The sequence below is a fragment of the Manihot esculenta genome, chromosome 8, assembly GCF_001659605.2.
Source record: "Manihot esculenta cultivar AM560-2 chromosome 8, M.esculenta_v8, whole genome shotgun sequence".
Taxonomy (NCBI): domain Eukaryota; kingdom Viridiplantae; phylum Streptophyta; class Magnoliopsida; order Malpighiales; family Euphorbiaceae; genus Manihot; species Manihot esculenta.
In genome coordinates, this window is record NC_035168.2 from 39,685,073 (window position 1) to 39,701,344 (window position 16,272).

General features: G+C 36.2%; 1 protein-coding gene across 3 annotated transcripts; it reads left to right on the forward strand.

Annotated features, from left to right (window-relative positions):
• Window positions 1-1,473: 1,473 nt before the first annotated feature.
• LOC110620856 lies at window positions 1,474-14,946 on the forward strand. 3 transcript variants are annotated; one of them, XM_021764788.2, is made up of 12 exons: window positions 1,474-2,242; window positions 2,485-2,562; window positions 3,877-5,235; window positions 5,967-6,052; window positions 6,172-6,266; window positions 6,374-6,667; window positions 7,378-7,893; window positions 8,068-8,842; window positions 9,157-9,387; window positions 9,493-9,617; window positions 11,264-11,541; window positions 12,700-13,312. In XM_021764788.2, exons 1-12 carry the CDS (start codon window positions 2,171-2,173, stop codon window positions 12,775-12,777), a joined length of 3,987 nt encoding a protein of 1,328 aa, XP_021620480.1. In that variant the 5' UTR covers window positions 1,474-2,170; the 3' UTR covers window positions 12,778-13,312. The 3 variants fall into 3 exon arrangements, with proteins under 3 accessions (XP_021620480.1, XP_021620477.1, XP_021620479.1); XM_021764785.2 differs by lacking the exon at window positions 12,700-13,312 and adding an exon at window positions 13,637-14,946 and having other exon boundaries at window positions 1,477-2,242; XM_021764787.2 differs by lacking the exon at window positions 12,700-13,312 and adding an exon at window positions 13,637-14,946 and having other exon boundaries at window positions 1,477-2,242; window positions 2,495-2,562.
• Window positions 14,947-16,272: the final 1,326 nt, after the last annotated feature.

Below are 16,272 nucleotides of genomic sequence, written 5' to 3' on the forward strand. Positions count from 1 at the left end.
TTTAATTCCCATTTATGGTATGAATTTTGAAGAGATATACCTGTTCGTTCTGAATTTTGGTAAAGTCAGGGGTGTTGGTGGTTTGATTTTCGTATTTTATAGGTAAGGTTTTCTACTGTCCGGTCAAATGAAAAAAATATTCATATGACTCTTCTAAATCATGTGTATACGTATCCTGATCTTAATGGCCCTATCATTTATGCATTATCAGGAGGTTTTCTTAATCTAAAGCATTGCATCTTGAGACCACATCAGTGAGTCACGCTCTCGTCAACCATTGAGAGACTTAAAGCTTTGTTGCGCCACCTCTTTTTGTGATTGTTTCTCTCCTAAGTTGCTTTGGTCTGGCTGAGAGTCTTTATCTTTTTTGCTTGCATGCCATTGTTGTAATTTTGATTTCGTTTCTGCTGAATTATTGATTTGGTTGCCACCGTATGTAGGTGAGCAGTATTCGGTTCAAATTGAAAAAATCGACCGAATCGAATTAATTTAAAAATTCAGTTTGATTTTTTATTCATTTCAATTTGGTTTGATTTTTAATTTTAAAAATTTCAGTTATTTCGATTTGATTCGGTTTTGATTAGAAAAAATAATAAAAATCGAACTGAACTGATTAGTGATAATAATACATTATTTTTAATAATATAGAGAAATAAGATTATATTAAGATTAAAATATTTTAATTAAATTTTAAAATATTAAAAATAAAATATAAAAAATAAAAAATTTATTAAAAATTAAAACTGATCAAATCGAATCGAACTGAATCGAATCAAATCAATTTAATTCGATTTGATTTCTGATCAAAATCAATTTGATTCGATTTTCATAAATATTCAAAATTATTTCCCTGGAAAATGAGCACATGTTGGTGTATTTTTTTGATATGCTTTTCAGTGCTTTAGATGGTAGATTTTTTACTTCAGTGGCTGCGCTGGTTTGAGGCAGTTTATTGAGGATGGGCTTGTGGGATATTATGTTCTTATGTTATTGGCTTTATTTTCTTTCATATTTGGATTGCGGTTTAAGGTTAGAATCGTGGTTGGTTTGATATGTTTTTTTTCATCTCTTGATTAGATTAATTTGTTTTTAGCCCTCAGTGTTTTTATACAAGCCTGTTTACCCAATGAAAAAATACAATATACTCCTTGCATTGATTAAAAAAAAAATTAAAATATTATTTATTTTTTTACTTTTAAAAGGATTTTGTTTTAAAAAAAAAGGAAAGAAAGATAACGTCGCAGCGGAAGATAGAGAAATGCAGCGACCACGTGTTATGAGCCTGGGCTAACTGCACACACGCGCCGAGTCCATACATGTTCACGTATCACGAACCGCACGTGCCAATAAACAGTTTCATTTAGCACACGTGCGAGGAGACGCCCTCGTGATTGGATACTAGGCTTGCCGATGTAATTGTAGCATCCGCGGCTTTCGAAATTATAAATAAATGAACCCGGACAAATAAAAAATTCCCAAAAAAAAAAAAAGAGAAAATCCGCTAAAATTGTAATAGCTGACCCAAGGGAGAAGACCCTCCATTAAAAATGCATATCTAGAAAATGTGCTCATTTTCCAGGGAAATAATTTTGAGTGAGAAAAGAAAATCAGAAAAACACATCTAATTCTAGAGAGAGAGAGAATACTACAGTGTATATATAGAGAGAGAGGACAGACGGGTAATTTAAGCAGAGAAAGCGAGAAGATGATTACGTTCATGGATTCTGTTAAACTGAGCATTTGGGGACTTCTCTTCAGATCACAGAGCGAGGAAGTGCTGAAATAATAATAATATTAAAATAAATAATAATAATAATAGTAGTAGTAATTAATATTAATAATAAGTATTTTTATAGATATATATATATATATATATAGACACACACAAGGGGGAGGGGTGTATTTGTGTGTGTATTTGTATATCAGATCCTCTTGTAAGGGGCAGTAAAGGGACATCGTCTGGTTTTTGCTCTTGTTTGTTTGTTTTAGTAGAGAAGGGAAAACCTAGATAGGGAGACGATTGCAAGGATATAAATCTTGTTCAATTTGAGATTTGAGTTTCGTGTTAATTTGAGAGGCGGAAGGAGAAACTTGCAGCAATTTGTGGTGATTGAAATAGTTTGGAATTAATGTTGTTGAATTGCGGCGGATTGTGTCGGTGGTGGCGGGGATGGCAGCCGCGCGAAGGGGCCGGAGCGTGGAGGAGCTGTACAATGCGACGGAGGTGATTGGGGCACCAAAGGCATGTAATTAGGGTTTTGTTTCTTTTTTAATTTTTGTGTTAGCTTTTATTTTTGTTGGATGACATGGTGAATCCAGTTGAGTTGTTGAGAGTTTCGGCTTTGGTCAGTTTTGCAATTTAGGTTTTGCAGAACTTGTATGGATTTTTTTTTGGTCAGCACTTGATGATGAAACTAGAGATTGATTCATCTAATTTTAGTAGTAATGGAATAGCAATTAATGTAGTTTTCGTGTGCTTTTTAGATAACATCAGTCTTGCGAGGGAGTTCTCGCATGCAAGGGCCAGTAGAAGAAACTGAACGCGATATTGAGAAGAATATGGTGAGAAAAAAAGGGTAATTTACATTCTGTTGTTCTTGTCTTCTCTATGCCTCTGTTGCTCTTCAGTTGGCTGCCCTTCACATCCCCTTCCAAAAAATAAAACAGAACAAAAATCTAGATATCAAGAATGTGTTCTGTCACCTATATGTTATATACATAATATGAATGGATAAATCTGCCTATATTGCAAGGGGGTTACCATATGTGAATCCCTTTCTTAGTGGATTTCATAGAATATGCTGATACCTCGTGTTTTTTCTTTGAAGTTGCTTGAAATGGTATTTTGCTGACAATTTAACTTAAGTGCCATAGTTTTAGTGAAAAGAGAGTTCTTTTTTTTCTTTTTTCTTTTTCCAGGTGAGCACATAAACTATTTTTCCTGTTGGATGTTCTATTAATCTAACTGTGGACTTAAACCACTCCAATTCTAGTGGGACATTGATAATCTGAATCTATATTGCTACAAATTCGCTATTTACTTGAAGTCCTACGATAGTGCCATAACTTGTTTGTGTCATGCCAATACTAACTCTTTAATAAACTCAGTCAAATCGTTAGTTCATCTTTGCAAAACTGGAGGCTGGGAATATACATAATGGAACATATAGAACAAGTGTATAAAATTTTGAAATTCACAATATCACTACTAGGAAAAAATGTTAATATTTACTGAACTTTATTGTATATTCTTATTCCGTTCTATCAATGATTAACCAACACTTGAAGAACATCTTTCAGTTTATACTTAATAGAACTTAGAAGAAAACCTTTTTTTATCATCAGTTTGGGGTCAGAAGCTCTTGCCATTTTAAATTGAAAGTATTCAGCACTCAAAAGATTTAAGTTTGTTTTTGTCATATTTAAACTCTTAATTCTTTAACAGCATTTTGGTACTTTTTTGTTTGAAGAACTTATTCTCGAAATTTTTTAGGGAAAGTTATCCTTAATTATTTAGTTAATTAGAAGTACCTACCATCATAGCTCCTGTAATTGCCATGGTTGTCACTTAAAAAAATCATGGCCATGCGCCTCCATTACTTGCATTCACTACCATTTTACATCTGCTCCATCTTGATGGTGATTGCATGACATTATAAACTGCTGCTTGAATATCTCCTGGCAATTTAATCCTTATTAGTATTCATTTTTTCCTAGCTTCAAACTTGTTTTTAGAAGTGTTTGGTTTTATTGGTTTTGCTCTGCTCCTTTCTCTCTCTCTCTTACCAGTTCTACTCTATATGTTGAAAATTGCATAGGGAATCAGGAAGTTGTGAATTCAGTTCTTATTTCTTGTTTTTTTTTCCCCTTCTCTAGTTACCATCACAGTCAGAGAAAATATTAGGCAAGCCTTCCATGAGACGGAAGGTTCATATGAGAGTAGATTCTGGGACTTGTAACGTGTGTTCAGCTCCTTGTTCATCTTGTATGCATCTTAAGCTTGCCTGTATGGGATCAAAGGGCAACGAATTTTCTGATGAAACCTGTCATGAAAGTGCTACAAGTCAAAATTCTGTTGATGAGGATGATCATTCTTTTAAAAATAGAGCATATGACAGCTTACAGCATATTTCTAGTGAAGCAAGTAACCTGCTTAGTGTCAATTTTCACGATTCTTCATCTGAAAATGTGGAAAGTAAAGCAAGCATAAGGTGTTCTGATATGGTTGATGCCTCGGTTGAGTCTGAGATGCTTCCAAAACTATCCCTTGGTGGAGCTGTTGCAGCAGATCAACTTTTTCTAAAACCACAGAGTATTTTGGATCGCGTAACTTCATCAAATAAGAATGAGAGTTCGAATGTGTTAGAAGGGCGTGATGATAACATATCATGTGTTAGTAGAGCTAATGATGCAAGTATAGCAGTGATTCATCATAACAAGATTGTAGACAGGAAGGATTTATCATTTAGTTCAGCTTCTGTTAGTAGTTTAGGATCAGAAGGAAGTGGAAGTGGAAAAGCACCAACTTTGCCCAAGTCAGAGTTGTTAGAGACACCCTCAAATGATTCATGTGCTGGCAGTTCCTCATTGAAGGTACAGAGCAGGTGCCTGTCCATCACAAATGGAACACATTTGGAAGAAGATAGAAAGTTAGATACTTCTATGGTTGCAAGTCAACTTGCAGAAGGAACTGGAAAGACACTAATTTTGCCAAAGTCAGAGTTGTTGGAGACCCCTTCAAATGATGCATATGCTAGCAGTAGCTCCATGAAGGTGCAGAGCAGGTGCCTTTCATCGGCTGCAGATGGAACACATTTTGAAGAAGATACAAAGTTCGATTCTTCTAAGGTTTCAAGCCCACTTTTGGAAGGAACTGGAAAGGTACTAATGTTTCCTAAGCCAGAGTTATTAGATACACCTTCAAATAATGTATATGCTGGCAGTATCTCTCCAAAGGTCCAGAGCAGGTACCTGTCCTCCACCACAAATGGAACACAGTTGGAAGAAGATACAGAATTTGACACTTCCAAGGTTTCGAGTAAAGTTTGTACAGAGGTAGAAGAATGTACTAAAAAAGATAGTGGAGACCAATTGGATGGAGGTTATAAATGTTCTAACCAAGTTGAACAAGGTCAGAAGTCAAACGAGTCAGTTGAATTACCTGCTGTGCAGGAGCGTGCTTTGCAATCTGTTTCTGGGGATGAGAGTGATGAGTCAGAAATTGTGGAACATGATGTGAGTAACTGTATTTCCATTGCCTTTCCAGTATCTAAAGCTCTGATTTTCCATTTATTGTGAAATTTGTATTTTCTTTTCAGCTGCTCTTTTTCATTTGGGTTTTGTTGAAGCTATTTATCCGTGTTGAACGTCTATGTTTGCGCATATATCATTAACATATTTCAACTTAATGTATTTTGTTTAGCAAAGGTAATTGGCAAAGGGAGAATGGTTCAAAAACTTATGGTTTTTGGATTCAAGGGCTATATTCTATGAGGGCCTTCTTTTGGATTTTTTTTCCTTCTGTTGGTGCATTTTATTGGGCAATCAGCAAAAGGGAAATTTTTGTTGAGGTCATAGGGCAGTATAATATCTTGTCTTATCTAAATCATCTTGTCAAAGCAGATTGGTGTTTTCAAGTTAGTCCAGGAACTAACCACTGAAAGTGCATTCCTGTGAAATGGAATTTACTTAAATGTGACCAAATGTACTGATTTTGAAAACTAGAGTTCTGGTGAGCATAAACAATTTTTATAGAATTGGAAGTTTTTGGAAGTAACATGTTAAAGAAAAGGGTATTATCTTGTACTTGTTTCAATATGTTGCAGTATCATTCAGAGACTGTAGATGTGGGTTGTTTCTGAGGATATGTTGAGGACTTCTTCTTCTTCTATTTCTTCTATTTATTCTCTTTTCATGAGAATTTTCTCTCCACTCTTCTGCTGGAGTCATTTAGTTGCTTGAAACAGGTAAAGGTATGCGATATTTGTGGGGATGCTGGTCGGGAGGATTTACTTGCTATATGTAGTAAGTGCAGTGATGGTGCAGAACACACGTAAGCATAGATGACTTTTCACCTATGGCTTCTTCTGTTGTCAACTTTTATTTGTTATGATGTTCTAATAATCAAACCATGCTTGATACAAATTTAACATGACTGCTGCAATTAATCAGCTATTGCATGCGGGAAATGCTTCAGAAAGTTCCAGAAGGAGATTGGTTGTGCGAAGAATGTAAGTTGGCTGAGGAAACTGAAATCCAGAAGCAAGGTAAAGCCAAAAGTACAAGCTGAAAGTGCCATATTAAAAAAATTTCAGCATTTTGGATGCCTAAAAATTTGCCTTTTTAACTCTGTGAAATTGATTTGATGTTTTAGATGCTGAAGGTAAAAGAATAAACAAAGCAAGTGCACAAATCTCTGGCAAGAGACATGTGGAAATAACAGAGGTAGCTTCAGCTTCAAAAAGGCAGGCTCTTGAAGGAAGTTTTGGATCCCCAAAGTCATCCAGCCCCAGCAGAACAGCTGCACTGTCACGGGATGGTTCTTTCAAGGGCTTAGATAAAGGGAAAGTAAAGCCTGCTCGCCAGACATCATTTGTCACTCACTCTAGTGTAGATACTCCAGAAACTGCACGTTTTTCTATTGGTCCACGAGTTCAGTCACCCAAGGGTATGGAAAATAGCTTTCTAATTGCTTTTCCATATGTTGTGGATATGGAAATTGTTGGCAATGTATAATTACTCCTTAGTTTTCCGAACTGGTAATCAAATCTAATATTTTTTATGTGTGGGTCATACATCAAAATCTTCATATCCATTTTATAGCAATTGGTTCTCCAACAACTTATTTTCCATTGAATGAAAATTTTAGGGCATAGAGGAATCTTCATTTATATCCAGTTGACATGCATGATTTGGGATGGATAAAGCATTATATCTTCATGTTGGTCTGTTATGCAATTGTCAGGGATTGAGCCCTAATAGATCTGAATCCCGAGAAAGCTGAAAAAATAAATCAAAATGATTAGAACCTTGATATTTCTTTGGATAATTGCTGGTACAGCTCTAGGTAGTTATTTCTACAACTTTCTACTACTTGAATAATAATTCCAGCCAATATAACTACCTTTTGACTTTCCTAACCCACTTATGCAGCTCATCTCAGTTACACACACTTATTCTACTATCTTCCTTACGCAACGACTCTTTCTCTCCTATTACATTTTAGCCTCATATGTGTGACAGAATTATTGTATGAACAGCTGTAAGATTAAAGTTATCCACCTTGTGCAACTTATGCATGATTTGATGGACATTGTAGTTTTCTAATTCTGATGTTTATTGTTGCCCAGCACGAATTCATTACTTCTCTCTGTACAGGTACTTTATTGAAGTCCAATTCATTCAGTGCTTTGAATTCCAAACCAAAGGTAAAACTTGTTGATGATGTTCCTCAAAAGCAGAAGGGCACTAGAGAAGGTCGTTCTGTTGATATCAAGGAGGGGACTGCCAGGATGATAAGCAAATCTATGTCATTTAGATCAATGAACCCAGGCCGTTCCAATGCTACTGATTCAAAAGTTAAAATGCTTTCGTCAAAATTTTCTCAAGCTCAGGATTTAAAAGTGTTGAGGCAAGTGAAAGAACAAAATACGGCTGAAAGTAAAAGTTTATCAAAATCTGATCGCCCTATGGGCGGTTCAGTGATAACCAGTTCTAGTACCTCTGTGCCCAAGGTCAGTCAAAAGCTCACGCCTCGTGGTGATAGTGTCTCTGTATCATCTACAAGCAACAATAAAGACTCAAATACTTCACAATCTGATGGAAAATTGGGCAGCTTATCAAGATCAACCAGCAGTATAGCTCGTAAAGGTGCAGAAACTCCTGTTACTTCTGGTATGGTCTTGCCTTCTTGATGGCAAGTCTGAATATTATATTCTCTAATTATCATCTCTAAATCCTATCTTTTTTTTCTTCTTTTTTCTTTTAAAAATTACAGCTACTAACATTCTTTGTGTCTTCTCTTGAAAAAAAAAATTGAATGGGACACTTTATTGTTTGCCTATGCAGTTCGATCTTTACCTGCAAACGGAATCAGCAGCGCTGTGGTTGAGCAAAAGTTAAACCAAGTTAGCCCAAAGGATGAACCCTCTTGGAGTTCTTGGATTGCTGAGCGACCATGCAATAATGTGGATGAAAATTTGCAAGATGGTTTATCACGGTCACGAGAATCGTCAAATCAGAGTGAGAAAACTAGGGAAAGTTCTGTTTCTCGCCCGAGACCTACTATGATGGCTGGGCCAAAAAATGTCACCTGTCAAAAGTGCAAGGAAATCGGGCATGCTACAGAATGTTGCACAGTTGTTAGTCCTCAGGCTTCTGTGATCGATACATCTGCTGCAAGGATTGGAAGGGAGGACATGGGCAAAGATGGCATGTTAAAAGCAGCAATTGAGGTTGTTATGCTCAAGAAGCCAGGGATATTCAGAAAGAAAAGAAAAAGTGATCAATCTGATGGCATGTCCTCATCAAATGTGGATGCAACTTCTGAGATAGCTTCTCATGATCAGTTTTCAGTTTCAAATAAGATGAGGAATATGATTTCTGATGAAGTAACGGATGAAGGGCAAGCAAATCTTGGTATTTCTTCCTCAGAGAATTACAAGCAGATAAATATTAATAATGAGAAGCAGTTTAATGTGCATTCCACCAATGCTGTTTTTCCTTTCAAAGCTGGAGAATTGGGTTCCACAATCCCTTCAACTGTAAAATCCAGTCATTCTTTGGCAGCAACACCACACTTTTCAAAGATGTTAACCATCCCAGATCATGAATTTATCTGGCAGTAAGATTCTCTTCTTATGTATGCCCAAACATTGAGGGCAAGCCTTGGCGCAATGATAAAGTTGTTCCTTTGCTGACTTGTAGGTCATGGGTTCGAGGTGTGGAAACAGCCTCTTTGCAAAAATGCAAGGGGAAGGCTGTGTATAAATGCACCCACCCTCCCCTATCCCTGAAATAGCCGGGGAGCACTTTGTGCATCAGGGTTGCCCTTTTTTATATGTCCAGACATTGTTCTGTCTTCTATTCTTTCTCCACCTTTATACATGCTTCTCAAAATGTATTCTAGGTGGGTGAGCTTTTGTTCCATATATGCAGGGGGGCCTTTGAAGTGCACAGAGGTGGAAAACTTCTGGACTTATATGGTGTATTTCAGGCACATTTATCAACTTGTGCATCACCTAAAGTTCTTGAAGTGGTGAACCAGTTTCCCGAGAAAATTATGGTGGATGAAGTACCTCGCTTAAGCACGTGGCCAAGACAGTTTCATGACAATGGTACCAAAGAGGATAATATTGCTCTGTATTTCTTTGCTAAGGATATTGAAAGGTAAATTATGCATGCACTTTGCTCCTTTCTCATCAAAGGTGGTCTTTTGATGCATGTGCCTCTTATTTCCTATGTACTTTAATCTTTGTACTTCTCGTGATGCAGTTATGAAAAAAGCTACAAGAATTTATTGGATAACATGATAAAAAGAGATTTAGCACTCAAAGGATATTTTGATGGTGTTGAGTTCTTGATATTCCCATCTACTCAGCTTCCAGAGAACTCCCAGCGTAAGATTTAGTTGTAAATTTCTGTTACTGACTCGTGTTTGGAACAAATGGATTTTCCATTAGATATTGTTGTGCAACTCATTTGCATCCATTATTGTTATGTTAGACATCCCATGATTTCATGAAGATGGATTCAACATAATTAGCCAAAATTAGCCTAACTTATATCAAATAAGTAGAACTTTCAAATGAATTCAAAATATGTTGGACTTATACACCCGAACAAAATAAAAAGATCTCACCAGCTCCCCCTCACTCATATTATTAGCTTGATTAAAGCATGATCCTATCTTGTGATCCTTTTCTGATTCTTTCCTCATAGTAGTTGCTTAAAGTGAGCAATTAAACCCAAGTAAGCATTATCTTAATTTTTTTAGAAGTGAAAATAGTAAAAGAGTTGGTTTTTATTCTGCATTTGAAGACATGGTCATATTTCCATGAGTTGACACTAAACAAAAAGAGAGCCTTGTTGTTATGGGCCCTTAAATAGGTTCTCGTCACGGGTCGATTAACTGGAAAATCCTCCTCTCGCCAGACTGATTTTTCCTTTTTAATGTTTTTGCTTTTCTTTGAGGAATCTATTGTGAAATAAATTGAAAACTCATTTGGGAGAATTCTCGGATCTCATAAACTGTTGAATAATATTTTCTGAATGTCTTATTCAACGATCTCTAGTGCCTTTTTTTAGAGTGAAGGCTATATTCAAATTGCATCAACATTTGAATTCAAAATACTTCCTATCTTTTATTTAAATTTAAAATTTAAAAATTAAACTAAAGATAGCAACTAAAAAATCAAATTAGAGATAATAAGCTAAGATATTGATCTTATTTGTTGCAACCACTTTGTTCAGAATCTATCAAATAGAAGGGTAATGCATATCCATAACACTTGTGTTGTGGGGAAAAATGGATTGCTTGTAAGTGTTGTGGGGAAAAATGGATTGCTTGTAAAGAAATTCATGAAATGAGGATACATTGAATTCAATTCTCTTTTTGTTCCAAAAATGAATTTTAGTGGATTGTGGAATTCAATTGACTTTCTTGCTTTAATATATGGCCTACCAAACATAAATTTCTTTTGTAGCTAAGCTTTGCAATGTAATGGTCATTGTAAAAAAAGGGTCGAAACTCTAATTTTTCATTTAATATTATCTCTAGAAGAAAAATTATTATAAGTACTTAAGGACCCATATTACATGCATGTGAACACACGCACATGTTATGTTTGAGTTGGCAGGATCTTTTTAATAATCACAACTTGACATGACATGGTATGCTTACCAGCCTTATCAGCCCCAGCTTTTTTAATAGGATTATGTACTTGATACCTAGAGGCATATTTTCTATGATGAGGTGAATAATGAATTTCATCTCTTCTGTAGAATGATGATGAGACCTTTGCCAGAAAAAAATTTGCTGCATGGACATTATGTAGCATGCTATCTACAGTCTTGATCTTAGTTTAGTGCACATTTTTGTCCTGTAGTTGAATATAATGACCTGTAAACATTCTTTGCTGCATCTTTTTGGCCATTAGCCTACTTAGTGGCACACATCTACTCTCTACTGTGTTCTTGAAACTTGAACAATATTTGTACTGTCGTTAAAACTATTAATTTCTAAAATTTGTTATCTATATGGCAGGTTGGAACATGTTGTTTTTTCTATGGGGTGTGTTCAGGGGAAGGAGATCAAATTGTTCAGATTCCTTAAATAAGTTGGTTATCCCCAGTTCTGTGGTGCCCTTGGACATGAATTCTCCTTGCAAGCCATTTACTTCATTAAATGGGGATTTTGATAAAAAAGCATCACAGTCAAATTCAGAGAAGCAAGATGGTAGACTTGACTCTAATTCCCTGTCAGAAAATACAGCAAGCAATGCTTTTCTCTGCTCAGAAAATAGATGTGCAAGTCCCTTGAAGGTAATTTTTTTTTCTGTTCCTCCATACGCACAAAGAAACTTTACTGCATGATGCTCTGTTTAAGTGTCTATTTGGTGGGCTGGCTTTGAATGCATATATGTGCTCACCTTAAAAAGCCCCAAAAGATATGGAAATATTAAAATTTCTTTTAACGTGGCAGTGGCCTATATGGAAATTTGGCCTCTTGCAAGGACTACATTTTTATTTCTTATTTTTGTCATATAATTAGGAAGTTAGTGGCTCCATGATCTGTCTTTGTAATTTATAATGTGGATACCATTCAACCATGTCAATTTAGAAAGGTGGCTGCTAGTTTGAACTTAATAGCAGTTTTCAAATTCTTGATTTCTGATGTTTTTTTCTTCTATTTTCTTCTTTCGAATTTTCTTATCTCTTTATTGAACGATTATTGTGGTGATGCCATTAAGTATTTTATGTGGCATTAATAAATTGAATGATCGTTGATAAAATATTTAGTCTTGATATTATTGCTTCAAAATATTTATAACTTTTGGTGCGAAGTGGGCTTGTTGCTGATGTGTAATTATTGAGAGTTCTCTACATAATCTTTTTCATATGTCCTTTTCTATTTTGTCAGTGTGGCATTACAGTGAACAGAATTTCTTGTCCCTCTGCTGTATATATGTTTTGATTAAAATGTTGATATTTCTTTAATAGTTACCTCCTGCAAAAAACAACAGCCATTATGGCTGAAAATTACCAGGAGTAATATAGTGCCAGATGCTTTCAATGAAATTTGAAAAATGAGACATGGCTAGTACAACCTTTTGTTTACTCTTCTGAACCTAGTGAATATTCTTATCTAATTAAATACTATTTAAATGATTCATCTTCTAGTCTAGGTTTTTTTGTAAGAACTTAATAATTCATTGTTGCTCTTAATGTTAATACCTTGCCAAGTATAGTTCTTACCTTCCCTTGCTATTTGAGATCCTTTTCTTCTAGTCACGGGGCATAAGCAGATGGAGTAGATATAGTATTTCTCAAGTAATGGAACTCCAAACTAGTAAGCTTTAATGTGCTTCTGGCTAAAGAATAAGCTAAAATTAGGAAGTTCCTTCAAGGGCTGGCATTAAATATTGAATATAAGTGGTTGCATGAGAATTTCCCATTCATATGTTCTTTTTATCTTTGTAGGATGAGCAATTGAGTGTTGGGGTGTTCATGAGAGAAGGGGTCTTGACCTGGAAATCATTCAGTATTATATTCCTATGAAGTCAGTGGACCCTGTAGTTCTAAAAAACACGGGAATTGCATACAAAGGGAGTGTTATAACTTTTAATTACAGAATGTGCTGGAGTTGTAACAACCTTTTATTACTTCTTTTGAGTGGCATGCTTGATGGGATGAGATTTCTGTTTGATGTCTCTGTTGCTATTTTACTACCATATGTATTTATTGTTGTTCATGTAAACATCTTTCTGTTCTAGTTTTTTTATTATTTGTGATGGCAGAAACAGTGATCATAAGTTCGGAGTCATCCAATATTAACCTAATAGTGTGTCCCTCAACAAAATGCAAGTTTCCTTCAAATGCATGTGGTACTCTTAAGACCTTTCAGGTCTCTAATGAGGAAAAGCTCAAGCACCCCATATGTTCTTTATTGGGATTCTGAAGCCAAATTAGTGATCTTATGCCCAAGTCAGGATCTGAAAGGGCGAGTTGAATGTACTACACATTTAAGGCAGTCTTAATCCTTGTTAACCGTTCTTGAGTCTCATCTTTGTCCATTTATGTCTTCACTGATTATGTTGGTTAATTCCCACCAATCTGTTGCTTTTTGCTAGCTAATATTTTTCCTATTGGCCTTGCATTTACATGTTAATATGTCTACATTTGTTGATGTATGCCATGGTGTTATCTCATCATGATGCTTAATACATTATCAAAAAAGGAGGAAAATTTTGAACTGGAAATGATGGTCTCTTTTGGAGATGGTTCCTAAAATTTATTCTTTTTTCTTCCTTATTCTCTCTCCTGTTATGTAGCTAACTGCTGATGTATATTGACTTGAATAGACCTTGGTATTTGAAGCTTAATGCCGTCTTTACAATGCTTACCATTATTTTACCAGGAAGCAGCAACTCTTCCAGAGTGCAGAGTGGATACAGAGCATAAGTCATTTTTACAGGCAACTGGAACCAGTACTGGTTATAAGAACATAGAGGAGAAACAATCACATGAAAATACTTCATGTGTCAGAGAAGACTCATCATCTTTCAAGGTTTTCCAGGTTGGTGATCTAGGTGCAGATGTCAATGGGAGTGTTGTTGAGGAGAAAATGGTGGATAGAATGGACACTGATAGAGATGAAGCTAAAGTTGAGAAGGACCTGAATGAAGACTCCCTGATGATGGATGCAGAAGCTTCCTCAGGTAGAGACTTAAATGTCAAAGGCCCTGACTGCTGGCAGTCAAATAGCAGAAAACGGTCTTACTTGGATCTGTCAGAGACTGCACCTCAGACTTCTAGTAGCATAGGTCAAAAAATGCCATGGGATACTGTAGATGAAGAGAGTATCAAGAAACTGAAGACCAGCTTTTGTGAACAACATGGGTCCAGCAGCATGAGAGGGGGAAATTCATTGAGTGATTGTTTTGCTTCACAGGTTTCCAGTTCCTCAATTGAGGAAAGAAGCTGTGACACAGCTGCTGATGAAAAAATTATACTGGAGGATATTGGAACTACTGAAAGGTACTTCTTTCCTGTGGATTCACGTCGTGTAAAAGAATTGGGGGGCAACTCCATGCCCTGGAAAGAGCACTCATCAAATGATGAGGACAAATTCCACGATGGGGTCCCAAATCTTGAGCTTGCTTTAGGGGCCGAGACAAAACCCCCAAATAAAGGAATCCTACCTTTCTTTGTTGGAATGGTAGAGAAAAATAATACCCAGAACAAGACTCCAGATAATGCGACAGATAAGGAAGAGGAGGATGGTGTCTCCGCTTCCCTTTCCCTTTCTCTTTCATTCCCATTCTCAGACAAGGAACAAACTGTTAAACCCGTCTCAAAAACGGAGCAGCTCCTGCCTGGAAGGCATCATGTGAATACTTCACTGCTCCTTTTTGGGGGCTTCTCAGATAAATAGGCCCATGGTGACTCATCATTGTATATTGATGTGCACCACATAAAGGTACCTGATCATGTATGATGATCTTCCATGGGCTTAATAGGGGAACTCAATTGCCATCTGTTCATAACCCACAGAGGATTTACTAATAATTTTCCTTTTTTACTTATTAGCTTCTCTGTTTTTTGGAGTGCATAATCACAGCTGTTTGTATATAAAGAGAATTTTAAGCCGCTTAAAGATGCCATGACATATTTGCAGAACAATATCTTAATGCTGATGAGTAATCTTAGATTTATTGTCTTTTGAAATTATATTTGCTTTCTGATTTTCTTAGTGTTATTGGTACAATTATCCTTTTTTTTTTGGGGGTTAACTGATCATTGTCAGGAAATGGTATTAACAGATGATGCTTGTGATTGTGGGAGGTGGTAGGAAATTCTGCTCTACCCTTCCCATTTTATTCTCTGTGAGGTTGAAGATATTACAATCAAAAGGAACATGATCATTGTCGAAAATACTGCATTTTTAGCTGGTGGTCTTTGAAGGAGCTGGCGTTCTAAATGTATTGCTGGATCAATAACTGGAATATCAAACAAAATTTCCTTTTGTCTTGGATGGACAGTCCGGAATCAGTATTTGTTAGTCAGTTTAGGGGCATTTGGCTGGAGATGTGTAGTTTATCTGTTGGCTTATATGTATATATAATTGTATGGTAGACGATGGCATGGCATGGATGAAGCCCTCGTGCCATTTAGATGCATAAATCTTTGTGCCTGTTGACAGAATACTTGGAAGCTTATCAGGCAAATGTTTTGGGTTTCCATTCTTGACGCTGTTCCTGTTGCTGGGATTTTCTATTGGTTATGGCATCTGAAATTAAAGGTTTGGTCAAAGCGTAAATCATCTCGAGATGTAGTCTGGTGCTGCTACTCCATGTGCCTAGATGGTGGGGTGAGAAACTGAAACATGGTCATGACACTGATCATGATGGTTTTCGATCTGGCTGTAACATTTCTTGATGGTCTTCCTTTACATGCCTTGTAGTGGTGTCTGTATGGAGAGAATTTTCCTACGAGCCGCCCTGATCACAGGTTATGATAGGGAATATGTAATGCCTTGAGGCAATCATTTTTCGGCTTCTTGGTGTGTTACCCCGTGTAATGAAATCTTCAATCAAATAGGAAGCATTATCAACTATATATTGTGACCAACGCTCACAGGCTGGCCCTGCGGTGAGTTCTTTTAATTTGAGCAATTCTTTTGTTTTGAAGTCATTCTTCGAGAAAAATACAAAAAAAATGTGAAATTGACATGCCATATTCTGATTAGGTGCTGTTGTGAATTTTATATAAAAATGAATTTAATACTTTTTAATATAAAAGTCGATACCAAATGTTGAATCTGTGAAGTTCATGTAAACTTCAATCTGAAAATTGCGAAATCGTTTTTCCATCCAGCGAAAACCTAGGGATGGGAAGTAACTGATGGCCACTTTGCGAAACCTAGGGATGGGAAGTAACTGCTAGCCACTTTGCGGATGATGCAAATTTTTACTTCTTTTTTTACTTGGATTCAGTGGATACGGTGTTCTAATTCTGAAAAAAAGAAAACATAAATACCGAGGGTGTTCTCCA